This window comes from Mastomys coucha, unplaced genomic scaffold, assembly GCF_008632895.1.
Source record: "Mastomys coucha isolate ucsf_1 unplaced genomic scaffold, UCSF_Mcou_1 pScaffold21, whole genome shotgun sequence".
In the NCBI taxonomy this organism is placed as follows: Eukaryota; Metazoa; Chordata; class Mammalia; order Rodentia; family Muridae; genus Mastomys; species Mastomys coucha.
The window spans coordinates 37,148,188-37,172,744 of record NW_022196904.1 but is presented as its reverse complement, the minus strand read 5'-3'; the positions used below and the strand labels follow the sequence as shown (position 1 = coordinate 37,172,744).

At 50.4% G+C, this 24,557-nt stretch overlaps 4 protein-coding genes across 8 annotated transcripts in view; 1 reads left to right on the top strand and 3 right to left on the bottom strand.

Moving 5' to 3' along the window:
- Rasip1 (Ras interacting protein 1) overlaps positions 1-5,377 on the bottom strand; it is a 12,912-nt gene extending 7,535 nt beyond the window's left edge. Inside the window, exons 1-4 of the mRNA XM_031386639.1 lie at positions 5,268-5,377; positions 4,954-5,094; positions 3,809-4,473; positions 1,995-2,350 (exon numbers count right to left, since the gene is read on the bottom strand). Coding sequence (XP_031242499.1) covers positions 1,995-2,350; positions 3,809-4,473; positions 4,954-5,090 — 1,158 coding nt within the window. The 5' untranslated portion in view covers positions 5,091-5,094; positions 5,268-5,377. The remainder of the gene's footprint in view (positions 1-1,994; positions 2,351-3,808; positions 4,474-4,953; positions 5,095-5,267) is intronic.
- A 263-nt stretch (positions 5,378-5,640) lies between these two features.
- On the bottom strand, positions 5,641-11,216 carry Izumo1 (izumo sperm-egg fusion 1). 3 transcript variants are annotated; one of them, XM_031386638.1, is made up of 10 exons: positions 10,918-11,216; positions 9,732-10,037; positions 9,379-9,453; positions 8,582-8,668; positions 8,130-8,150; positions 7,810-7,890; positions 7,582-7,682; positions 7,093-7,210; positions 6,458-6,761; positions 5,641-5,853 (listed from the first exon to the last, which is right to left on the bottom strand). In XM_031386638.1, the coding sequence occupies exons 2-10, from the start codon at positions 9,964-9,966 to the stop codon at positions 5,664-5,666; spliced, it is 1,212 nt and encodes a 403-aa protein (XP_031242498.1). In that variant the 5' UTR covers positions 9,967-10,037; positions 10,918-11,216; the 3' UTR covers positions 5,641-5,663. The 3 variants fall into 3 exon arrangements, with proteins under 3 accessions (XP_031242498.1, XP_031242496.1, XP_031242497.1); XM_031386636.1 differs by having other exon boundaries at positions 7,093-7,246; positions 10,918-11,214; XM_031386637.1 differs by lacking the exon at positions 8,130-8,150 and having other exon boundaries at positions 7,093-7,246.
- A 774-nt stretch (positions 11,217-11,990) lies between these two features.
- Positions 11,991-15,257, bottom strand: Fut1 (fucosyltransferase 1 (H blood group)). 3 transcript variants are annotated; one of them, XM_031384300.1, is made up of 3 exons: positions 15,082-15,257; positions 14,797-14,936; positions 11,991-14,138 (listed from the first exon to the last, which is right to left on the bottom strand). In XM_031384300.1, the coding sequence occupies exon 3, from the start codon at positions 14,134-14,136 to the stop codon at positions 13,003-13,005; it is 1,134 nt and encodes a 377-aa protein (XP_031240160.1). In that variant the 5' UTR covers positions 14,137-14,138; positions 14,797-14,936; positions 15,082-15,257; the 3' UTR covers positions 11,991-13,002. The 3 variants fall into 3 exon arrangements, with proteins under 3 accessions (XP_031240160.1, XP_031240162.1, XP_031240161.1); XM_031384302.1 differs by lacking the exon at positions 14,797-14,936 and having other exon boundaries at positions 11,991-14,000; XM_031384301.1 differs by lacking the exon at positions 15,082-15,257 and having other exon boundaries at positions 11,991-14,000; positions 14,797-15,048.
- Positions 15,258-17,055: 1,798 nt separating this feature from the next.
- Fgf21 (fibroblast growth factor 21) lies at positions 17,056-18,635 on the top strand. Its single transcript, XM_031384299.1, has 3 exons — positions 17,056-17,471; positions 17,572-17,675; positions 18,226-18,635. The coding sequence occupies exons 1-3, from the start codon at positions 17,234-17,236 to the stop codon at positions 18,514-18,516; spliced, it is 633 nt and encodes a 210-aa protein (XP_031240159.1). The 5' UTR covers positions 17,056-17,233; the 3' UTR covers positions 18,517-18,635.
- Positions 18,636-24,557: the final 5,922 nt, after the last annotated feature.

Here is a 24,557-nt window from a genome sequence, read left to right as displayed (position 1 = left end):
AAAAAAAAAAAAAAAAAAAGAATCTTTGGGCTGGAGCAAGCAGGTCTACTGGAGCGAGCGAGGTTGACCAGAGTGAGCAGAAGTCCTAGAAGTCAATCCCAACAGCCAGATGAAGGCTCACAACTATCTGTACAGCTACAGTGTGTACTCATATGCATAAAATAAATAATCTTTTTTAAAAAAGGATAGCTTGTGAATCGGTTTTCTCCTTCCAGCATGTGGGATCTGGGGATATAACTCAGGCCTTTAATCTTGGCAGTAGGTGCTTTTACCTGTAGAGGCTATCTCTTAGCACTAGCTCCACAGTAGAGCATTTGTGTAGCCTCTACTGATTAAAAAAAAAAAAACAAAGAGATTTCCAAACAATGTTCTTCTGTCAATTGCCTTCTCAGCTCTTCTGAATGAACTGTGCTGTTCCTTAGAGGACTCTTCTGTATCATCCAGCCCAAGGACAGAGGCTTTCACAGACAGTCCTACCGCCGTCCTACAATGGTCTGCACCATCACCCCAGAGCCCCACTTGTCAATTCTCCAGTGTGTTCTCCTGTCTAGTAACAGTCTGTCTTGGGATCATCCCAAAGCAAGTAATGAATGGATGTCTTTATGGAGACACCCCATGAACCAAGGGGATCCCATTATCTCTACCCAATAAAGGTGCACTTACAAGCAGAGCTCCCCCCTCCACACACAACAGACTTTCATTTCTTTCTACCCAGTGATGGACTCACTCCCAAAAAAACATGTCTACAATGGAGTCCATGACTCAGGATGGAGTTCAAAAGATTCTCCCTGCCAATTAATGGAAGCTCTCAATATCCCCATCCCAAAGTAGATATCCAGAGACCTCCACAGAGACAACAGCTTTTTCAGAAACGTTTATGAGATGCTTCAAAGAGGGCCCCTTCTTACATGCCCTCTTTGATCCACAGAATGCAAAGATAAATTGCAGAATACCCTGGTCTAAAAGTGGGCTCACCTCCATCTTTAAAAATAGATGCACCATCTGACCCCCTTTCTAACATAAACCTACTGCTCGTGTTCTAGTGACACTCGAATATGTAATACATAGAAACATGGCCGATCCTGCCAGCTACTCAAGAGACTGATGCAGGAGGATCTGCCTGGAGCTCCTGTCTCTACATAAACCAGCTGCAAGAATGGTTCAGAAGTCCATTGCCTGTCTAGAACCCACCAGTGAGGGTTAGGAGCTTTGCTGAGGGTTAGAGCACCTGTTTAGATGGTGTGGGGGCTGGTTCAATCCTCAAAACTACAGAAATAAAAATGCAGTGGGGGCGGTGGTGGCACACACCTTTAATCCCAGCACTTGGGAGGCTGAGACAGGCGGATTTCTGAGTTCGAGACCAGCCTGGTCTACAGAGTGAGTTCCAGGACAGCCAGGGCTATATGGAGAAACCCTGTCTTGAAAAACGTATATATATATATATATAGTGCATACAGGTTTCAGTGCCTTCCTGCCTCTGTAAACAAGAGCTCAGGTGGTTTCCATGGGAACATTTTTTCTTTGTTTGTTTGTTTGTTTTTTAGGTTTTTTGGGGTTTTGTTTGTTTGTTTGTTTTTTCGAGACATGGTTTCCCCCCTGCCATGTGAACTTTTATAAATGGATTAGTCTATTTCTTCCATCAAGAAAGCTGAAATTTCCAGAACAAGGATCTAAGTACCAAACAAAGATTTCCCTGACCTAGGACACAGACTTTCCTTCAAGAAACGGATGTTTGCTAGGGATGTCCTTTTGACAATGGACTGGCCTTTGACCAAGACCATGTTTTCTTCCAACTCTGAATGGAAGGAAACATTCACTATACCCCTCAAATGGGATCTTTGCATCTGCCCTCCACCTCAGCTCCCACCATGCTGCTTCCTACTTGGGAACCCGGTGGGAACTACCATTATACTGGAGAGGGCCTCAACCCAAGGCATTCTGGGTATTGTAGTTTCTTCTGATGTGGCTCTATGAGTAGGGGAGATAGTGCTAACCTGAGCATCCTGGTAGCCCTGGAGCAGAAGGAAGTAGGGACGGTTGCTGGGTGCCTGAATGAGGCACTGAGTCAACTGATCGAAGTCTCCAGGGTCCGTCGGTACCATCTGAGCATCAGCTGCCCCTGGAGCCATGCTAAGTGCTTGCTGCCTGCGTTCCTGCTGCCTTCGCCTCCGCCCCTGTAGACTCAGCTCAGACACGCTTCGACGCAGGGACAAATTTTCAGATCGCTCCTTGCCCCCGGACGCGGTGGGGGTCCCCGATCCTGATCCTGGACCAGGACTAGCCAGGGCTGCCCCGCCAGATGCTGCCCGTGACCTATTCTTCTGGGTCCGCCAAGATGGGGCATTTGTGCCTGTGGGGAGATAAGGAACACAGACTATTAACTCTGGATATTGGTTTTGCCTGACTCCAACTTGGAGTTGTCAGCTTAGGAATTCTTTTTTTTTTTTTTTTAATTTTTATTTTTTTTCGAGACAGGGTTTCTCTGTGTAGCCCTGACTGTCCTGGAACTCACTCGAACTCAGAAATCCACCTGCCTCTGCCTCCCAAGTGCTGGGATTAAAGGCGTGCGCCACCACCGCCTGGCTTTTTTTTTTTTCTTTTTCTTTTTTTATTATTATTATATGTAAGTACACTGTAGCTGTCTTCAGAAACTCCAGAAGAAGGCACCAGATCTCATTAAGGATGGTTGTCAACCACCATGTGGTTGCTGGGATTTGAACTCAGGACCTTCGGAAGAGAAGTCAGTGCCCCTAACCACTGAACCATCTCTCTAGTCCCGAAATTCATTCTTTTAACATGCATTTAGGGAGCAATCACTATGTGTCAGCAACTGGTCTAGGCATTCCGTCTTGTTGGGGAAACGGAAACAATTATTTCTTCCTAACAAAGTTTCCTAGCAGTTTATACACACACAGAAGGATCTCTGTTGAAAGAAGCTTAATGAATAAACATGTTTTTCCACTAAGGGGAGAGCTTCATGTGTCCATGATTACCAGAGACCAAAAAACATGTGTAGCTTGAAATGTGTGTTCAGAAAAGACCTTTTTTTTTCCCTTGAGGGAGAAGAGATGACAATAATTGCCTTTTTTTTTTTTTTGAGTGGTTATCGGTGTTTAGCCTGCATGTATGTCTATGGGAAGATGTCAGATCCCCTGGAAGTGGAGTTAACGACAATTGTGAGCTGCCATGTGGGCGCTGGGAACTGAACCAGGGTCCTCTGAAAGAGCGAGCCAGTGTTCTTCACCGCCGAACCAACTCTCTAGCCCTCCCTACTCTTTATTAAGCATGTACTATGCCGTTATATACGTTATTCCATTGAAGCTTCACCTAGAACTTCGTTGAGATTCAAACTGAAAGAATGGTCTAGGCGTGGTGGTGCACCTATAATCACAGCACTTGGAGGTTTGGGCTCCTCAAGCGTTCAAGGGCATCCTGGGCTACAGGGGAGAACCCTGTCTGCGTTAAAATAAAATAAGCTATACCCCAAAGGTAAAGTAATAGAAGATATATCATGTAGGTTACACTCCTTAACCATCCCCTTATGAGACCCGGCCTGTAAGTCCCGCCCCAGAGTGGCACCACCAGGTTTGTCCTGTTGGCTCTGCCTCCCCTCCGATTACACCCGACTCTAGCTCCAGCACCTCCCAGAACCCTCCCCCAACACTTCTCACCCAGGTCCCTGCCTTTATCATGCAGGCCCCGCCTCCTCTCCCTGTAAGCCACGTCCCCATCACCTCTTGCCCAGGGCCCCACCATCCTACCGCCCGCTAAGCCCCGCCCCTCGTCTCCGTGCCCTTCCCCGGCTGACCGTCTGCATCCGCAGCCCCGAAGGCCTCCTGCTCCAGCCGTCGGGCCTCCTCGCGGCCGCGCAGCTCGAAGCGCCGCGCCCAGCCGGGGCGCGCGCGCCACAGGTCCTGCACCAGCAGGGGGCGCTCCGCGTCGGCCAACACCCGCAGGTGCTCGGCGCGCCACTCGCCGCCGCCCACGCCGGCCGCGGGCCGGCCCAGAGCGTCGCAGAGCGCGTAGGCGTCCACGCAGCCGCTGTCGCCCGCTCCGCGGCCACCCGTCAGCCCGTAGCGCTCCAGCGCCTCCGCCACCAGCTCGCGCGCGGTGGATCGCTCGGTGGCCAACACGCTCTTGTAGTTGGCGCCCGACGCCAGCCCGGCAGCGAAGATCTTGAGCACTCCCGGGGGCACCGCGGCACGCGTGGGCAACGGGGGCTCCGGAGCTACACCCGCCGCCAGTTCGGGCAGCTTCTTCTCGCTGGCCCAGCGCTGCGCGCCCCCGGGCGTGCCAGGACCCCCGGCGCCGCCGGCCCCCGAGCCCCGAAACAGCTGCGAGATGCGCTTGGCTCGGCTGCCCGACGCGCCCCCCGCCGCCTTTACCGCACCTACGCGCCGCAGCTCCACGTGCGGCGGCGGCGGCGGCGGCAGGGGCTCACTACTGCGGCTCCCCGTGTCGGAGGACGAGGACCTGAGGAGGAAGAAGTGGGCAGAGAGGACGCGAAAGAGAGAGTCAGAGACAGAGACACGCAGAGAGAGACAGACACAGAGAGACACCCAGAGATAAAGTGCCCCGAGAGAGGGGCCGAAGACATAGAGAAACCGAGAAAGGGGGAGGGACAGAAACTCAAGAGTCAAGAGACAAAGAACCAAAGAAAGGGACACCGGGGTGGGGGCAGAAAACCAAGATGGTGGTACGAGGTGGGAAGAATAGAAATGAGAGATAAGTGATATAATTAATAAAGATATGACCCTTGGTAAGAAATAGGTGAACAGAGAGGAGATGTCTACTGTGTTCCATCCCAGTGCCCATCCAGCCGGCCGGCTTCTTCTCTCCCTGTGCCTCGATGTCACCGTGTTCCACTGCCACCCCCCAGCTCGCTTGTCTATTTAGGACAGGAACCACTGCCCACTTTTGTAGCGTCCCTGGCATGAGAGGTTGGCCACTTACTTGACAGAGGCAGCGCTGGGCCAACGCCGCCCCAGTTTGGCCAGCTGTTTCCTTGGGGAATTGATCCACAGGCCCACTGGGAGATGGAGCTTCCCAAAGCGGGGGCTTCCGCCCTCCTTTCGTTCACCAGATAGCATCGCCCTAAGGAAGAGGGGAAGGCCCCAAGCCCTAAGGCCACAGTCGGGTGTGGTGGGGTGGAGTGGGGAGCTACAGAAGAGCGAATCAATTCTTGTTCCTGAATCCCAGGGAGGTAGAGGGATAAAGCAATGAACTCCTAGGTCCCAGGATGGGTAGGTCATTGCTGTGGTTCTTACCCTGCTTCGGGTCCCGTAGCACCCGGAGGCCCTGGAGCCGTTGGCCTCCGTTAAGTCCCAGTCCCTCTGTAAAGTGTTTTCCTCTGCCCAAGCTCCCAGCACTGGGTGGGGGACAGGAAAAGGCAAGAGGAAACCCGGCAGGAAGAGCGGGGAGGGGGCGTCCTGTGAGGAGACCAGGCCTGGGGGAGGAGATGAGGCAGGGCTAGCCCTGGCCTGTACCTTGATTCTGGGCCCACCACTCTTGGGCCACCTGCAAAGGGAGGTCCCATGTTCCACCTACAACCCCCTCAGATGGGGGCGGGGGCAGGGAGGCACATCCAGACCTCCTCTCTTGGAGCCAGAAGTCAGGACCAGTCCCCAAGAGTAAGTGAAATACTGAGACAACAGGTCAAATCTTTATTGGTTTTCTGTTTCATCAGCCTTATTATCCCCAGATTCAACCTTAAGCTCTGCCTGAGAGACCTTCCTCGACTCCATCTGTAGGGGCGGGGATGGTTCTGGCTCTGACTTGAATTCCACCATGGAGGCTTTGATTTCCTCATTTTCGCTCTTCGGTTTAGCGCTGGTTTTTCTAAAGTGAAGTACCCTGGGGCAGGACATAGGTACACAGAACTACATTAGGTCATGGGTTGAGTGAAGTACACACTTCCCTAAACCCCTACAAGCTTAACTTAGCAGTTTATATAAGCCTTGTCCTTCTAAATGAGCCTCAAAGGAAGGTGCCCAGTAGCTTCCTGTCCTGTGCCAGCACTGGATTGTAGGAAGCCCTCCCTCCACCCAAGCGCGGCCCACTCCAAATCACTTCCCTCCACAAGGTCCTGCCCTTTCATCGAAACCCCATTCCTCCCTCCCCCTCCCTCCATCCCTCCCTCTCTCCTCCCTCCCTCCATCTATCCATCCGTCCATCTGTCCAAGCCCTTGTCTGCACCCTTCTGTTAAATCTCTCCCTAACCAAGACTACACTCCTCTATCAAGCCCCTCCCCTCTACCAGGCCCCTCCCCTCCATCAAGCCTGCCTCTGTCTTCAAGCCCAGCTCTTACCCAGGCCCCCAGCTCCTCTATCAAGACTTGCCCCTTTCAAAGCATATCTCGTCGTCCATGCCTTTCCTCCACCCACGCCTCTTCCCTCCACCCAAGTCCACTTTATCTAAGGCCCACCCTCCTTTCAAGTTTCCCAGTGAACAACTCACGAGAAAATGATGCTGGCTACAAGAATCACGAAGCCAAGAATCAACAGTATTAAGAGGCGTTTTTTCAACTTTTTCTCTGGATGTTGGGGGACTGTAGGTATGAACTCCGGGCGCAACTCCGACTCCTCTGACTCCGGCTTTGACTCCGGCTCCAACTCCGGCTCCAACTCCGGCTCCAACTCCGGCTCCAACTCTGGCTCCAACTCCGGTGTCTCTGCAGTCACCTGGACAGGGGGGTTCTCTTGATCCTCCTGGGTTACAACGTTCGGTGGTGGTCTTTCCTGTTCAGGCCTTGCAGGCAATACTGACAGAAGAAAGCCAAAAGGGTAGTCCTGGCAGCAGCCGGTAACAGCAAGCATACCCCCAAACCCTAGCCCTTTCTAGAGGGTAGGCACACCCCAGGAAGTCAAACTGAGGCCTAAGGCAACCCAGTTAGGCAGGAAGCCATACCTCCAAGACCAGAAAATACACCTTCTAAGGGAAGCCAGACCCCTCATCACAGATTCTGGTTATAGCCAAAGCCACAAACCCAATAACAAGGATGTGCCCAAAGTAAATCAGGTCCCATGGATGAGGCCACACCCCCCAGAGCTTCTCCCATCCTGAATGCCACTTTTCCTACACCCCAGACTGACCTGTGACATGATAGTAGATGATGGTGGCAGGACCAGCGTCCATGGTATCTAGCTCGCAGCGGTAGTTGCCAGCATCCTCTGGACTCACCATTGTCTTGATCAGGTAAGGTTCTTTCCCCTTGGACATCAAGGTCTCAGACTTGTTCCCCCAAACCTAGACCCAAGCTCAAGGGGTCACAGAGGCCTGGGAAATTTGGGAACTGGGGGGCAGTACAGGGTGAGAAGGTCATGGGGCCTGCGGTATAGGGGAAGAAGGAATCAGGACTGCTGACCTCCCTAATCCTGACAGGAGGCATCATAGACTGGCTACCGTCCATGGGATAGTGGCTGGGAGTGGCGATTCCCTGGTCAGGACATGGGATCTCTCTGGGGATCAGTAGAGGATACCTCTAACAGGCTGTGAAGGCCTGGTTCAGGGCAGGGAACCCAGGGGCTCATACAGGTCTAACAGACTTAGGGTCAAGGGTCACAGGAGTTGGAAGTCCCCACCCTGTAAAAACTGTAATCCGTAAGTCCCTTAGAAGCATGATGCCAATTGAGATAACAGTCCAGGACCATGTCTTCCAAGAGATGCACCTCTACCTGGCGGTCTGTGCAAAAGGAAGGGGCTGCAGCTACTTCTGCGGGAGTCTTGCTGCAGCTGCCTCTTTTCTAGGCCCCGCCCCCCCCCCCCCCCCCCCCACACACACACACACTGGTGCTGGGTGGCATCCTCACCTCCACAATCTATGGATTTCCGACAATGGTGCAACTGCTTCTCGCACCCATAACACCAGATCAAAACCTGCGACATCGTGCCTGAAGGGCGAAGATTAAAGTTGTATTCTCCCTTTAAGAGGTGGGGCTAAATGGAGAATTTGGCAAGATCAAGGGTTGGGCAGCTGTCTGCAGTATCTAGATTGTGAGTGCCCCTCCAAAGGGGAGCAACTACAGCACTGCTCACTACCTAAGAAAACCCACGTTGGAGAGTGCTGGAGATCCAGGGACTGGTCAGAGGCTCATGGGGCAACAGGAACAGTTTATGCATATTGACTCACCACATTTGTTAGGACAAAAAACTGCATCCGAAGGGAGAAAGGAGGGAGGGAAAGAGAAAGAAAATCAGATTTATTTTTTGTTTTTAGAAAGGAGTCTCATGGAGCCCAGCCTAGTCTCAAACTTGCTGTCGGTGAGGATGACCTGGAGCATCTTACTTCCTGCCTCCGCCCATCGAGTCCTATACCTACTTACAGGAGTAAATCACGGAAAGGCTTTCTAGTTCAACATCTCAGCATTAAGCCCAAGGTGGCCCAAACTTGCAATCCTCCTGCCTCAGCTTTCCAAGTGCTGGAATGACAGGGTTTGCTACCAAGCCCCAAAGGGAGGAATGGATGCTGAACAGAGAGGTCTGAGATTTAGGAGCTTTGGGGCAGGGAGGACCTGGGGGAGGGGGGTGATCTTGAGGGCAGTGGTGTCAGTGGGAGTGTCCTGCACCGCCATCTTCTCTCACCTTCCTTTTGGAAACGCGCAGCGAGAGTGGCAAAGATGTCCTTTTGTAGTCGAATCATCGAAAATAGTTCTTTTGCCAAGAGCTCTCCTAGGAGGAAGCAGAGCAGAAAGGATGCCCCCCAAACTCAGATGTGAGGTGCATTGTAGCATCCCATGGACTACAGGTGCTACAGGTGGCCTCAGACTCACTGTGCGGCTGAGGATGACCTTGACCACCTGATCCTTCTGCCTCCATCTTCAAGCATGGACCACCATACCCAACATCCCAACCCCTAATTTTTTTCTCTCTCCTCTCCGAGTCTCGCCATGTAGTCCTGGCTGGCCTAGAACTTTCTGTATAGACCAAGCTGGTCTCAACCTCAGAGATCTGGCAGCCTCTGCCTCCCCAGTGCTGGAATTAAAGGTGTGTCCCACCACAACCAGCTCCACCTCTCTTTCTTATTTGCTTAGAAAAGATGTCCTTATATTGCCTGAGTTGTTCTGGAACTTTAGGCCTAAGTAATTCTCCTGCTTTAGCCTCCTGAGTAGCTGAGAGTGCAGGCGTGTCCCCACCCGTCTGGGCTAGTATTTCATATTCTAGCCCTTTATGGGAGAACAATAAGACAGTGAGAAAGGAAGATGGTCAGGACTTCCACATTGGGGCTGAGGAAGTTGCCAGACCCCAGGTTCAAGGTCACCTAGCTAAGAAATGACAGGGCCAAAATGGCCCTCAAGCAGAGACATGAATCTTAACATCTGTTTGGAGTATCACCAGTCATGACTTTCTGAGGATCTGCCCATGTCTTTGGGTACATTTACCTTTTGCATTACTGTCTGTGATACGTTTCAGATCCTTCAGAAAACTCCAGGATGCTTGTTCCATTGTGTCCTGATCTGTGTGTGAAGGACAGATATAGAACCCTAGACTCCAGACTCCAGCTTTTCTATCTCATTGGCTTGCTACCTCATAGAAACGACAATACCCATGAAGCCATCAGGCAAAGAGAGACCTGCCTCTGCCTCCCAAGTACTGGGAATAAAGGCATGGACCACTACACCCAGCCACTTTTTCATTCTACCTACAGTCCCTGTCACCCCTAGACTAGGACTTCTGGCCCCAATCCTTCCTCTCCCAAGCTCCTGAGGTCTGCATCTTGGCCTGCCCTCCTTACCCACAGCCCCCAAAAAGGTATCCTCATGCTTAGGCAGATCGCTGAAGCTCCTCACTTCGTACTCCACCATCTTCATTACTTTATAGTGATACTCAGATGGCAGGTGGCCAGGCAGGTAATCCTTCTCCAAAGTCTTTAGCGCAGCCACCACAAACGGGTCACATATGATGCAGGGCCTCGCTGGACATAGGCAGTAGGCAAGAGCTGCCAGCAAGAGTGTAAAATGGGGCCCCATGAAGGCCAGAACGCAGCTTGCCAGCACTGCCAGAGGATCCTCTCACCCCAAACCGAGGGTGTGTGAGGGTGCTAAACAGAAACCAAAATCAGTCTTAGAGAATTCCAGAGCTCAAATGAGGGTCTTTGGGATATTCCTGAGTAAAAGGAGGTATCATTAATCAAAGATCCAAAGTTGTGAATTTGGAATCCCGAACCTCAAACTTTTGGGTCCTCACTGCATCCTTGAAAACTATTAAGCCAGTTTCCAAGCTGAGGACCATCTCCATCCTCACCCCGTTTAAACTTCCAACCCAAGGGCTCACTCCCCAGCTACCCCAAACTCATGTTTTTTCTTAATTCTGAACCTAAGAATACATCAACATTTAGACTTTCTAGCCAGGAAAATTTGTGATAACACAAACTAGACATTTAATAGTCAAACCAGAGAAATCAAAAAAAAAAAAAAAAAAAAAAAAAAAAAAAAAAAAGAGCTGGGCAGTGGTGGTGCCCTCCTTTAATCTCAGCACTTGGGAGGCAAAGGCGGGCAGATTTCTGAGTTCAAGGCCAGCCTGGTCTACAGAGTGAGTTCCAGGACAGCCAGGGCTACACAGAGAAACCCTGTCTCGAAAAAAACAAAACAAAACAAAACAAACAAACAAACAAAAAGCCAAGCACTTGGGAGGCTAAGTCAAGACCACCATGGCCTACCTGAGACTGTCTCCAAATTAGTTAAATATATAAGTAAGTAATTTATCTAACAAGCAATCAACTTGGATATTACCAAACTTAAAAGGTCTTCAGAATAAGAAATCTTAAACCCCAAATCCTTAAAGCTGATACTTAAACCTGCAAAAACTTCAGCATGCCTCCAAAGCCATCCTCCAGTCTCTGCGGTACCAGAGACCCGTAATTTTCCTCAAGGCCGAGACCCCTAACTTTCAGGACAGACTCTTCTCAGGCCCCCCAGTACCTTAAACAACACCCTTTAAAAGCTGTTCTTCAACTCCGTGCCCTCAAGCACTAATGCTTTGCCCAGCTCAGTCCACGTTCTGAGGACTTTTTAAAATACTTTCTCACGACTAAGTGTAAGGTTTTTCTTGGAAGACTGAGAAGAGGAATTCAGGGTTTTTCTATTGACTCCAAGAGTCACTGGTCGTCCCCTCTTCACAAAACACTCGGGCCACATCCCACGTGTGGGACCCCAATTCCCTTAGAAATATTTCGTAAGACTCTTAGGCCCCGCCCAACTCTTAAGTTTAATTGGACTGCAACAAAGCAGGCCACGCCCATCCCACCATGACGTCATAGGGTGGCAGTCCTTCCTAGAACTTTCCCAGCATCTACGGTCTTGACCGGAAGCCGGTAACCTGCTCTAGCCTCCTTTCAGGTCTTCGTAGACCCCAGGTTTCCCGCAGGATGCCCTCTGGCTGACTGGAAACCTTGGTGTGCAGTTAAGGAGATGCAAGAAGTGGCTAGTCTTTTAAACTGGGACTACAATTCTCAGAAAGCACTGGAGCGTCTTTCTTTTCTTCCCTCCCACCCCCCGACGGGGTTTTTCTGAGTAGCCCTGGCTGTCCTGGAACTCACTTTGTAGACCAGGCTGGCCTCGAACTCAGAAATCCACCTGCCTCTGCTTCCCAAGTGCTGGGATTAAAGGAGGGTGCCACCACCACCCGGCTGGAGCGTCTTTCTTTATGATCTGTCCCACAGCATGGAAAGCATAGTTGACAGTGATATTCTTCCCTTGCCACAAGCCCAGATAAGGAGAGGCCTGGATCCAAGCATGGTGACTCACAGGTGTAGTCCTAGCACTTGGGAGACTGAGACAGGAAGATGGTCATGCATTCCAGGCCAGTTTGGTCTACAGAGTGAGTTCTAGGCCAGCCTGGATTACACAGACTATCTCAAAATTAGCCAAAACATAGGACAGGTCTGGTGGCCAATACCGAAATTTTCAGAGAAAGGAAACTGGACCACAAGTCCTGCAGCAAGTGTTACCAGATCTGAATAGGTGCTGTACCTATGAGTCATGAGTGTCCCCAGTCGACACACACACACACACCTTTATTGTGTTGCACACTCACATTTGCAGTACACAGCTCCAAACACATCAGATACATGTATTGGTGATGTGGCCCTTTAATTCACAGCTCCCTCTCTCCAGCCTGTACAGGCCAAGTTGGGAAAAGGTGCCCGGAAACTCCCTGAGAAGAATAGAAGTTGGTCTTGGAAGGGAATACAATTACATGAAATACTATCTGAGGAAACTTCCTCCATTCTTGAAAAAGCATCAAGCGTACCTGATCTCAGCCAAATGTCCCATCCTTGCTTCAAGCATGTGCTTCTGTCAGGGCATAGGCTGGGTTTGGGGTCCTGAAACACCTTCAGACCCTTTACCCTAGATCTTCTCAGAGCCAGATTTAGGGACTTTGCGAGCCCAGGGGCATGCCCTTCTTTTCTGTAGGCCTGATTACCTCTAGAAAACAGATCCCAGATCCCCTATAGCATCTCCAGAAGAAGAGACCTCCTTGATCCTAAATTCAGAACTAATCTGTGCAGTTCTTTAACTTTTGAGCTGCTTTCTTAAAAGTTCCTAGATCTTTTAGGAGACCCTGCTCCCGCAAACAGTTTTTGCATCCACCTTCATTACATTCTTCACTGTCTGGAGTGTTGGGAGGGCCCTGGGGTGTGCTGCATGGGGATTGGACCAGGCTCTCAGAAACAGCCTAGAATGAGCACAGAAATCCAGGAGGCCAGCTGGGAAGTCTGGATCTTCTTCAGCCTCCCTAACCCAGAAGCAGCTGCCCAAAGGTTCTAAGAAGGTGAGCCAGGAGAGTCGGAAGAGACTGTGGCTCACAGTGCTGACTTGGGCTTCCCCTGCCATCAGAAAATGATATCCTGTTGAAATGTCTGCAAAGCATCCCAACATTTCCAAAAAGCTCATCTGCAAGTCTGGAAATGAGTGCCCACCCCCCACCCCACCCCACCCCCAGCTCCAGGACTACCACAGCCGTACTCCAAAGCATCAAGACATGGATGGCTGACTCTTGATGAGTCAGAACAATCTAAAAAGACTGTCTGGCTCCCAGGAGTCAAGGTGAGCCTGTAGCCGGGACAAGTCTGCGTTAATGCCCACCCACTCAGGCAGGAAGGCAGCCTTAGGCCTGAAGATCTTCAGAAACTCCGAATCTGGCAGGGTGAAGTTAGCAAGGTAGACAGTGTCTCCACCAGCTAAGTAGGCAGCCCAGAAGCCAAAGGTGCCAATAGTCATGATGGTGTGGTTACACTGTGTGAGAAGTGCAAAGTCCTTCCCCGGTGTACCCTCCTGTCCATTGCCAGCGAAGACCACATCACCATGGGATGTGTCAATGTTCTCTGAACACCATTTCATGCCATTGCTAGTGACCACAAAGATGGGGTCTTTGTGCCGGGCCCGGAACCAGTCCATGGCTTGCTGGAGGTAAGCTCGGTCACCCACCACACCCTTCCAGCGATTGGGCATCACCTTCAGATAGTCTCCACGACGCACGTGGACACCTACAAAGGTGTGAGGGCGGATGCCCACCGGGCCTATACGGAGCCCGCTCAACAGGTGCTGGGCATCTTCCCGTAGGTGGTCATGCAGAGTGAATTCCCTACGAATCTGTTCCCGAAGATGGTGGAAAAAGGTCCAAGAGCAGGGGAAACCAGACAGCTTAAGAAATGGGTCCTCCAGGTGGGAGTACTCCTCTGACATCCAGTCATGTAGGACTAAGTGCTGCCAAGGCGTGAGGCTGTCTACCTCAGGGTCTAGCACTGGCAGGGAGATTCGGAACACAGGGGCCAGGGCGGCATGCATCTCAGGCTGGATGAAGGCTTGGCGACCATTGAGCTGGGATAGGGCCAGCAATGTGGCATACTGCCCCATCTGGTTACCAAACCTGCCTCCTGGGGTGATTGTCCAAGTCCCAGAGAGCGAGGAGGACTGCTCAGGACAGGAAGGGGAGCCATTGGATGTCTGCGATGGATGAGGTAGGCATACCATGGTCACTGGGGACTTCAGCAGGTGATAGTCTGAACACAGGACAGAGAGAGTTAGACCATTTCGAAAGAAGTTTCTTCCATTCAGGTGGAAAAAGAAGGAGCCGGCAGAGAGCACACAGACCAACAGGAATGCCAAGCAGAGTTGCCTCCGGGTGGGAGTCCACATAGCTATGGGGAAGAAAGATGAGTTAGAAGGCATACAGTGTTGAGCCACCGTACAGTGAGGTCAGGAGCTATGCAAATGAATGGCTGCAAGACAGGGAGATCTGGGGGCCTTCTGGGAACCCCACATCTCAACTAGGTGAGGTGCACCTATATATTACAGGCACATTCTGCCTCCCAGGCAATAGTTGAGAACTAAGGGAAGCCCAGATACAGAGGAAGGAGTTTAGAACTGTAAAACCAAGTCCCTGGACGTTGTATAACTTTTCCAGTGAGACAGGGACAAACATCTGTTTATCCTACATAAGGACCAGTTACATACTCAAGAACGATTCAACCTATGTCTGCCTTGGTAACCTTATTGAGGGGTCACTTACAAAAGCTTGGGTGACTGCAAGGCAGCTACATAGTCAAAAAGCCTACTGCAAGTACAGGCGAGAGCCCCCAAAAGCTGCATCCCAGAAGGAGGCCAGTGGGTCTTCTTAACTTTCGATGAACTGGTTTGGTTTCCTGGGTCCTTAAGATCCTTGCTCTGACAGGAGGGAAGGAATTCTTAATGGGGAGAGGTTTGGGATAGCTTCCATGTTTTGAGGAAGGCGGGGTTAGGGTTAGAGGGGCCTAGATACTCATCTCTGGCCGTCTAGTATCCCCAGTGTCAACTAACCTGAGCTCCTTGCTGGTGGTGCAAACGAATTCTTTTTGTCTGAGCTTCCAGTTCCAAAATGTAGCCTTCATCGGCCGCGCTTGGAGGTCAGGAGCCCGGGCTCCGTAGCCCTCCGCTTCAAGCTTCCTTCCTGAAACTGACTAAATGCTGGAGCTCAGAGACCCATAGGGAGAGAGAGAGAGAGAGAGAGAGAGAGGGAGAGAGAGAGAGAGAGGCAGGGTTCCAAGTTGTAAAGCCTCCGCCCTCTGGGAAGGGCAGGTAGCCGGAGGCGGAGCCACATCCTACCTGGCTCTGCGCCCTCTCCTCAGCCCAGCTGGGTGGGGCGGTGCGCCCCTGTCCCTTCTGGGGTCTCTGACTCCACGATGGGTACCCAAAAGCATCCGTATACTCTGTATGGACCCGGGGACTAGTACCCGGGCTACAAGGCTGAAGCCGGGAGCTCAGGTCCCATGCGCGTTTCGTTCTCCAGGGCCAGGACTTCTGCTTCTCTTAACTGGATGCTCTGGGAGTAGCCACGCCCCAAAGGAGAGAAGCCTGGCCACCTGCTCCTTCTTCCTACCACGCCCACTGCACTTTCCCAGTAGGATGGAGAACCAGTTTGCCTGCTGCCTCAACCCAAGTCTGAGCTTCTACTTGTAGCCGCCTACACATCACACTCCACACATTGTCTGCGACCCAAGTGCCTCCTCAGCGGTGATCCTAAAGTCGGGGGTCCAACTGTTACTTTCTAGACTGGCAAACGCAGCAGGTAACTTTTTCTGGCCAGAAGGAGAGAGAGAGTTTTCAACATTCTTTTTAGACAGGCCTGCAGGGAGGCTGGAGACAGAGGCCCGCCCACGGTTCTGAGCCCTTTAATTAATTGTACAGAGTTGGGCCTGCAGCCTCACCTTGACACCTTACAAAGACCAGAAATTCCACTTGGTTAGCCCAAGAGTAAATCATTTATTCACCCTGCAGTCCCAGGGCCATCTCAGACCTGAAGGTCGGTCCATTCCTCAGTCTCCTCTCCTAGATGTTCCCTGGGGCTTAGGAGCCAATGCTCTGCCTCCTGTCTCACTCCCAAGACTCCTTGCTCAGGGTTCCTCCTATAGACCCAGAAATCTGCCCTGGCACGCCTTTGACTGCAAGAAACCATCCAGCTCTTCCCCCTCACAGAGCCTGATCCTACCCATCCCCCAAGGCATCTGGGGAGCACCTGTGCAGGACACTGTCTGGTGAAAGAAGCACCAGGATTGCATCAGGGAGGACAGCAGCTGAGCCCAGGACCTGAAATGCTAAACAGGGGTTGGTGAGGGTGATTGGCCTGTGGCCAGCTGGGAGGCTTCCACCTGCAGAGCTGGGGACTCTTCTTACACATGGCTGATGCAGCTCTCCTGATGACTAAAGAAAGCCTCAGACCCCCAAAGCATCTTGAACCCTGAAATTCAAAAGGGATGAACTACACCAGCTCAGTTGCTTACACAGAAAGTCTGAGGCCCCAGGTTCCTCCTTAGTACCCAAGAGCCAAACCCCAGCATCCTCCCTCAGACTCAGGAGTACAGACCCCAGCTTCCTCCCTCAGACCCAGGAGTACAGACCCCAGCTTCCTCCCTCAGACCCAGGAGTACAGACCCCAGATTCCTCCCTCAGACCCAGGAGTACTGACCCCAGTTTCCTCCCTCAGACCCAGGAGTACAGACCCCAGCTTCCTCCCTCAGACCCAGGAGTACAGACCCCAGCTTCCTCCCTCAGACCCAGGAGTACAGACCCCAGCTTCCTCCCTCAGACCCAGAAATGCAGACCCCAGCCACCTTCAGACCCAGAAGTGTAGACTTCAGCCTCTTTCCTCAGACCCAGGAATGCAGACCCCAGCCTCCTCCCTCAGACCCAGGAGTGCAGACAAGCCCCCTCCCTTAGACCCAAGGCCCCAAATCCCATCTTTCCTCCCCTCAGATGCTGAAGTGGAGATCCCAGCCTCCTCCAGACTCCAATCCTCCTCCCTCAGACCAAGGAGCACAGACCCCAGACCCCTCCCTCAGATTTAGGAGTGCAAATCCACTCCCCCAGCCCTCTTCCCCCAAACCCAGGGGTCTATGCCTAGCCCTTTTCGTTCAGACCCCTGTTGGAAAGACCCCCTCCCATTGCATCATCCGTCCAGGCCGCCCTGGCCACGGTGGAATTCAGGTTCCTGCCAAGTGTGTCAAATATCACGCATCAGGAGTGGGGAGGGCACGTGGGCGGGCCTGTCTGGGTATAAATTCTGGTATTCCTGCGTTCACCAGACAGCCTTAGGGTCTTCTCAGGTGGGGATTCAACGCGGAAGGAATCGGCACTCACTCTGCCTGAGCCCCAGTCGAACCTGACTGCTCTGTTGGGGCACCGCAGTCAGAAGCCAATTCCAGTTGACTTGGCTCCTCAGACGCTTGCCAGGGGCTCTCCCTGAAGGAGCGCAGCACTGATGGGCTGGATGAAATCTAGAGTTGGGGCGCTGGGACTGTGGGTCCATCTGCTGCTGGCTGTCTTCCTGCTGGGGGTCTACCAGGCATACCCCATCCCTGACTCCAGCCCCCTCCTCCAGTTTGGGGGTCAAGTGCGGCAGAGATACCTCTACACGGATGACGACCAGGACACTGAAGCCCACCTGGAGATCAGGGAGGATGGAACAGTGGTAGGCGCAGCACACCGCAGTCCAGAAAGTGAGTGTGGGGCCGGGGCCTCACAGAGGTGAGAGGACTAGGCTCCTGGGTTTTTGCTGCTGTGGACAGACCCCGAGAGTGTCTTTGTTTTGCCTCACAGGTCTCCTGGAGCTCAAGGCTTTGAAGCCTGGGGTCATTCAAATCCTGGGTGTCAAAGCCTCTAGGTTTCTTTGCCAACAGCCAGACGGGACTCTATATGGATCGGTGAGTCTCTTCTGTAGTCCTCTCTTAAAGGCCCCACCTTACAGAGTGTATGTTTAATGCATTTCCCCTTGGCTGTGGGCCCGTTGTCTGCAAGAGAACACTGGCTTCGAGTCTTGACATATGTAAGGGAAGACTGGCCCTCAGAGAGGCCAAGTGTCAGGACTGTAACCCTGTACCTGATCTAACCTCTCACAGGTTCTGCTCCTGCTGACATCGGGGCACTCTGGTACCCAGGACCAGGAAATGACATAACTGGAGGTGGTGGGCAGATTGCCAACCAAGGCAGAGAAAAGTTGAGGGAAGAGGCTGGGCCTGAATCTGCTGGTCTGCAGATAGAGATGGCTGGGGCTGGAACTTTTGGTGTGAATGGAGTTGGTCCATGTCTGGACTCCAGGCCTGAGGGAGGAGGCTGGGTCTTGACTCTGAGTCTGAGAGAGGAGGCTGAGACTAGACCTGAATCTGAAAGAGGAGTTTGGGGCTTGATCGGTCAGTCAGGGGTTGGCAAATAGAAATGCACTGTGTGTCTCTAACTGTTTTCTCTGTCCCCCAGCCTCACTTTGATCCCGAGGCCTGCAGCTTCAGGGAACTGCTGCTTGAGGATGGATACAATGTGTACCAGTCTGAAGCCCATGGGCTGCCCCTGCGTCTGCCCCAGAAGAACTCCCCAAACCAGGATCCAACATCCTGGGGACCTGTGCGCTTCCTGCCCATGCCAGGCCTGCTCCACGAGCCACAAGAGCAACCAGGATTCCTGCCCCCAGAGCCCCCAGATGTGGGCTCCTCTGACCCACTGAGCATGGTAGAGCCTTCGCAGGGCCGAAGCCCTAGCTATGCATCCTGAATCTTGCTGATTCTAGAGATGTTTCTTTTTGGGTTTCCACTTATTTATTATGAGTATTTATCTTATTTATTTATTTTAATTTTTTTCTTACTTGAAATAATAAAGAGTCTGAAAGAAAAGTGTGTGTTTGTTAAGAACCATAATATGTTTCCTGTGTTTCTTTTAACCTAAGACCCTCCTTTAACCTGCCATTCCTCACTGGGCACCATTTTGGGCTCTGATAAAGCATTCCTGGTACCGTGGGCTGTGTTAGTGTTTGGGAAATGTTCTTTTTGGGGTGAGGGGGCGGGGTTGAATCAAAGCTTCAAAATAGGGCCTTTTATGACTCCTTTTTTTTTTTTTTTCCTTTGAGACAGGGTTTCACTATGTAGCCCTGGCTGGCTTGTAACTTTGTAGACCAGGCTTCAAAATCACACTGATCTGCCTGTCTTTGCCTCCCTACTGCTGGGATTAATGGTGTGCACCACCATATCTGACTCCTATTTCTAGATAAAGCCTAATCTATAGTAGCTGAGACCTCAAACCTGGAACAAGCAGCTGAGGGGTCTATTTGACATATCAAAGAGGACCTGGCCACCAGGTTTTCTCCCAGCATCCCTCAGTTACAGGGCCCTCCTGGCTGGCTTACCAGGACCCTACCCTGACTCTCAAGGCCAGGGACTGAGCTGCTCTTCCCTATATAATCCAACAACTGTGGTTACCCGCTCTCTGACTGCTGCACCTGGTACCCCTCTCTCTCCTCTCCCTTCCCCTCCCCTTCTCTTCCTGTGTGTGTGTGCACGTGTGTGTGTGTGTGTGTGTGTGTGTGTGTGTGTGTGTAATAAACCTTCTCTTCCACCATACCCAAGACCAGTCATGTTCCTCTCCTTTTTTTTTTTTTCATCTAATTAGGAAAGTAATACATCTTTTTGAAGGGACACATTCCTTTTTTGTTTCTATTACTGAGAGTGGAACCATGGGCCCTGCTCCTACAAAGGCTCAATTGCTGCACTGCATCCCCAGCCCCTCACTGGGGGATTCTAGGCAGGGGTTGTACCACTGAGCTACATACACCTCGACCCCTCACTGGGGCTCTACTATTCCATCACACTTCAGCTTTCCGTTTTTGTTTTTTATTTTGAGACACAGTTGAGACTTGAACTGCTGGCCTTGAACTTGTGACCTCAGCCTCTTCAGTAAGAGAAATAACAGACTTGGACTGTCAAGCTTTGCTCCACAGCAGTCTTGACTGAGCTCCATATGATGTCATAAAAAAACATAAATAAGTTCATAAATACACAAACAAAACAACGCTGCCATAAAATACAGTGGTGAACAGGGAGCTATGTGTCACATAACAATTAGGGCGTGTACAAGCAAGAGTATAATCCTCACCTCTTGGTGAGGCTATGGACCCGATACAACCCAATAGTTGCATGAAAAGAACTATTAAATTCTATCTATCCTGGCAGATTTACTTAAGATTGTGATTAAATACACTTCACATACCTGGGCAAGGTGGTGCATGATTTTAATCCCAGCACTCAGAAGGTAGGGACAGTTGAATCTCTGTGAACTTGAGTCCAGCCTGGTCTACATACTGAATATTAGGCTGCACAGTGCTACAGTGCTACATACACAAAAACAAAACAAAACAAAATCCTAACGCTTCACATTGAATTTGCCATGTTAACCATAAGTGTACTCACTTAGAAAGACAGAGTAAATTCATATTGTTGTGTAATCTAACTCTTTATTTGGTTGTGAGAAAAGTTCTCAGTGTGTGGTTCAGGCTGCCTGGAACCCCTGATCCTCCTGCCTCAGCCTTCTAAGTGCTGGGATTGTAGGTGGGCATACATCCCATCTTCAGAACTTTCAAATAGTCCAAGCTGGTCTTGAACTCATGGAAACCCTCCTGCCTCAGTGCTTTAGAGTGCTAAAGATTACAGGTATGCGTGCTACCGAGGAAGGCAAGAAATTGCCTTTTTGGAAAATGGAAACTCGGCCCTGTAGCTTCTGGGCCAGTTTTCCCAACACCGTTGGTTGGAAGGACTGTGGTGAAACTTTTTCACATCTGACTAATGTGTTCTGTGTAGACAAGAAAAAGGCATGACTATTTGGGCTTTTGTTAATGATCAATTAATTTTTTAAAGAATTAACTTTTCCGTTAACAGTCTACTGCCAAGCCTCCACAGCCAAAAATAGCAAGGCAAGAATTTCACAAGTTTTATTTTCTTCAAATATTTGAACATTGTAAGTATAATCAAGAGACTTCGGGGCCGAGACATGGCTCAGGCAGACATGGCTCACCTAGCATGCGCTGAGTGTCCTTAGTGCTGCTTCAACTGAGAGTGCTAGCTTCTGACAGGCGAAGGCAAGGTAGAAGGTCCAGAGGTTCATGGTCATCCTCCGCTGTGTAAATTCAGGGCCAGCCTTGGAAAGAGAGTGGCATGTGGTTTCACAGTGTACATTTAAAGGTCAGAGAACAACTTGGGGGAGTCAGCTCTCTCCTTCTACTATGAGGCCTGATGATCAAATTCAGCCTGTCAGGCTTGGCAGCAAGTTTTCCCACTGAGCGCTAGTACTAACCCTGGGGTGTCTTTTAACATTTTTTGAAAGGTTTGTTTTATTTTTATTTATGTATTGTGTACAGGTGCCTCTGAGGCCAGAAAAGGGTGTCAGACCTCCTAAAGACAGAGTTACAGGGGATTGGGAGCCCCTCGACATTGGTGCTGGGAACTGGACTGGTATGGAAATTTCTGGTTGTGTCATGTGATGCAGACTCTCGGGCTCACACTCCTGGACAAGCATATCAAGTGCTGTGCACCACTTAGCCCCACCCTTTTTATTTTTAATTTTTTTAACTTTTTGAGGCAGGGACTAATGCAGCCCAGGCTAGCCTTGAACTTACTATATAGCTGAGGATGGCCTTAAATTCCAGAGCCTTCTGTGCCCAACATGCAAATGCTGAGACCACTTACAGGTGCGCATCACACTTACAGGGCTTCTATACTGCTGGAGAAGGAACTAAGGGCTTCCCGCAGGACAGATAAACACTCTACCAATTAAACTGTATCTTCAGGACAAAAGAGACTGTGGCAAGCTCCATGACCCTCGAACCACGTGAGGCCAGGATAAAGTAGTGCCCTGAATGAAGAAGCCCACTCACCAGACTCAGAGTGTACCACACTTTGAGTCCTTGAAACAGTTGGAGGTCTGCAGGGACTGGTGACAGGGCCCTCTGGGTCTGTGGGGCACTGAGCAATTAGGAGGTCCACACAGATTTACCTTTTGAATATGCTCACTTTATTCAATCATTTCTTACAATACAATTCCTTGTGTTACATTGTAACATATCAGAGCTCATCTCAGTATCAGATCAGAGCTGGTTTGTTACATATCAGGGCTAGCTGCTTTATGGCGGCTCCTTTGGGGCCAACCTGGAGGCTGATGCAAAAGCATCAGGTTGGAGGTCAGCCCGGGCAACTTATCAAGACCAAACAAGCAAGAAACAAAAGAAACAGCCAGCTAGCACAAGCCATGGGCCATGTTGTGTTTATTTCCACTTACCGCTGGGTCCTGAAACTGACCTTAATATTGATTTTGTTAGTTACTCAAATCATAGTTGGATGCACCTGTTTCCTTTTGATTCCTACCTGTTCTATTTTCATCTCTTGTTCTACCACAAAATACTATAAAGAATAAACATAAAATGTTTACTGTGTGTAATAGTGGCTGGGGCTCAGAAGTAGAGTCCCTACCTAGAATACCCACTCCAAGTGAAGGTCTGGGGGTGTCCATAAGTGCTAAAGAGCCTCAAGTGAGGGGCTAGAGGTGTCCAACAGTGCTAAAGAGCCTCAAGTGAGGGACTGGGGCATTGCTCAGTAGTAGGGGGTCTTGATTTCCAATTCCAGCAAACACAATAACACAAACAACCAGTATGAAGGCTGTGGAGGTTTGAATGATAAATGTTCCATATAGGATCATGCGTTGGAACATGTGGTTCCCAGTTCACTGGCGCTGCTCTTAGGGACAGTGTGTGAGCCTTTAGGAAGCAGAGCATTTCTGTATGTCCCTGGCACAGGTTTTGAGAGTTTATACTTTCACTATGACTAGCTCAGGCTGGTCTGGAATTTACGATGTAGACAAAGCTTGGCCTTGGCCTCAAACATAGAGAGATCCACTTGCCTCTCCCTCTTGTGTTCTCTCTCTCTCTCTCTCTCTCTCTCTCTCTCTTTCTCTCTCTCTCACACACACACACACACACATATCTCTCTCACTTTCTCTTTCTCCCCTTCCTCTCCCTTTCTCCCTCTATCACTCCCTTCCTCCCTCACTCCCTCACTCTCTTTCCCTGTCTCCCTGTCTCCCTCCACCCCTCCCCCTTTCCCTCTCAGCTGACTGTGTGTGGAGCCATGATGTACCTCTATCCCTCTGGAACAGTAAGCCAAAACAAATTCTTTCAATCTCAGGTTGGTTTTGGTAATGGTATTTTACCATAGAAAACTAATACAGTTTTTTATACATATATTAATGTCTCATATATGTGTGAATTCTGTTCCCTGGTGCCTCGCCATATTCATATAATGCCCAGGCACACAGCACTCACAGCCTCCCTCTGGTGTGAGGTGACACAGGAGGAGCATATGCATGAATCCAAAAATAACCCACCTTCTACATGCTTGTGATATGTGCAGCTTCGGGATGCCCAGTCTTCATATCTACATTATTTTGAGAGGGGAAAAGAGTAACTTGGCAGAAGAGAACATGGGCAGCTGTTACCAAATCTTGTGACAAAATCAAATATGACTGAGAGGAGTGGACACTGAGGCTCGCTGGGTCCCAAGTTAAGCAAAACGTTATGCAGGTGATTCTGTTACTAGGAAGGATGCTCCTGACTGTGAGGAACAGCAAGCCCACATGGAACCGGAGGCTGAGGTTTCGAGAGAAGAGACAGTGCTTGGTATGGAAAGATAGATTGTCTTCCTCTGAATGTTTTGTACTGACTTTACCAACCATGCAGAATATGCTAATTATTATTATTTTGTGTTTTATATTATGCTTTAATGTTTTCACAGTGCGAGGCTCAGCAATGGTAAAGGTGCTCACTGGGAATCTCACAGTGGGAGTTTGATCCCTGGAAGCCACACAGTGTAGTGGAAGGAGAGAACAATCTCCTGCAAGCTGCCCTCCGACTTCCGTATGTGTGCAGTGGTGTACCATGGCCAAAGTGCACACACACACACACACACTCGAGCACACACACACATGTAAATTTTTTAAAAGTTAGAGAGATAAGTCAATATTTAAGAATGTCATCTACTGGGCATCTAATGCCCTCTCTGGCTTCTATAGACACTACACTCGCATGCAGGCTTACCAGACACACACACACACACACACACACACACACACACACACACAAATAGTATAGGCCGGGTGGTGTGGCTCACGCCTTTAATCCCAGCACTTGGGAGGCAGAGGCAGGCAGATTTCTGAGTTCTAGACCAGCCTGGTCTACAGAGTGAGTTCCAGGACAGCCAGGACTACACAGAGAAACCCTGTCTCAAAAAAAAAAAAAAAATAGTATAACAAAACACAGGGGCATATTATACTTCTAATCCTAGCACTCAGACCACGGAGACAGGGGGATAGCTAATTTTAGGCCAACATTCTTAGCAAAGGCCCGGTGAAGTGTCATAGTGAGTATAGCACTTGAAAAGTGTGCTCACACAAGCTCGGCCCTGGAACCTAGTGAAGCTGAGAACTCGCTCCATAAAGATGTCTTCTGACCTCACACTTGTGCTACGCTGTGGGGAGCTGCAGCTGTCACCCTATATATATATTGAACACCTGGTCTCCGGTCAGAGCAGAGAGCATTGATAAACAAGCCCTTAGTTGGAAAAGCTGAGTGCCTCTAGTTTGTGATGCAAGCTGGCATGATTTCCTGCGGCCTATTATGCTTTGCCATGTAGCCGATGCTGATTGGGACCTGGGAAAGTATTTAACCCACAAGGGCTGGGGGCTGGAGATATAGAAGTAAGATGTAGGGGATAGAAGTA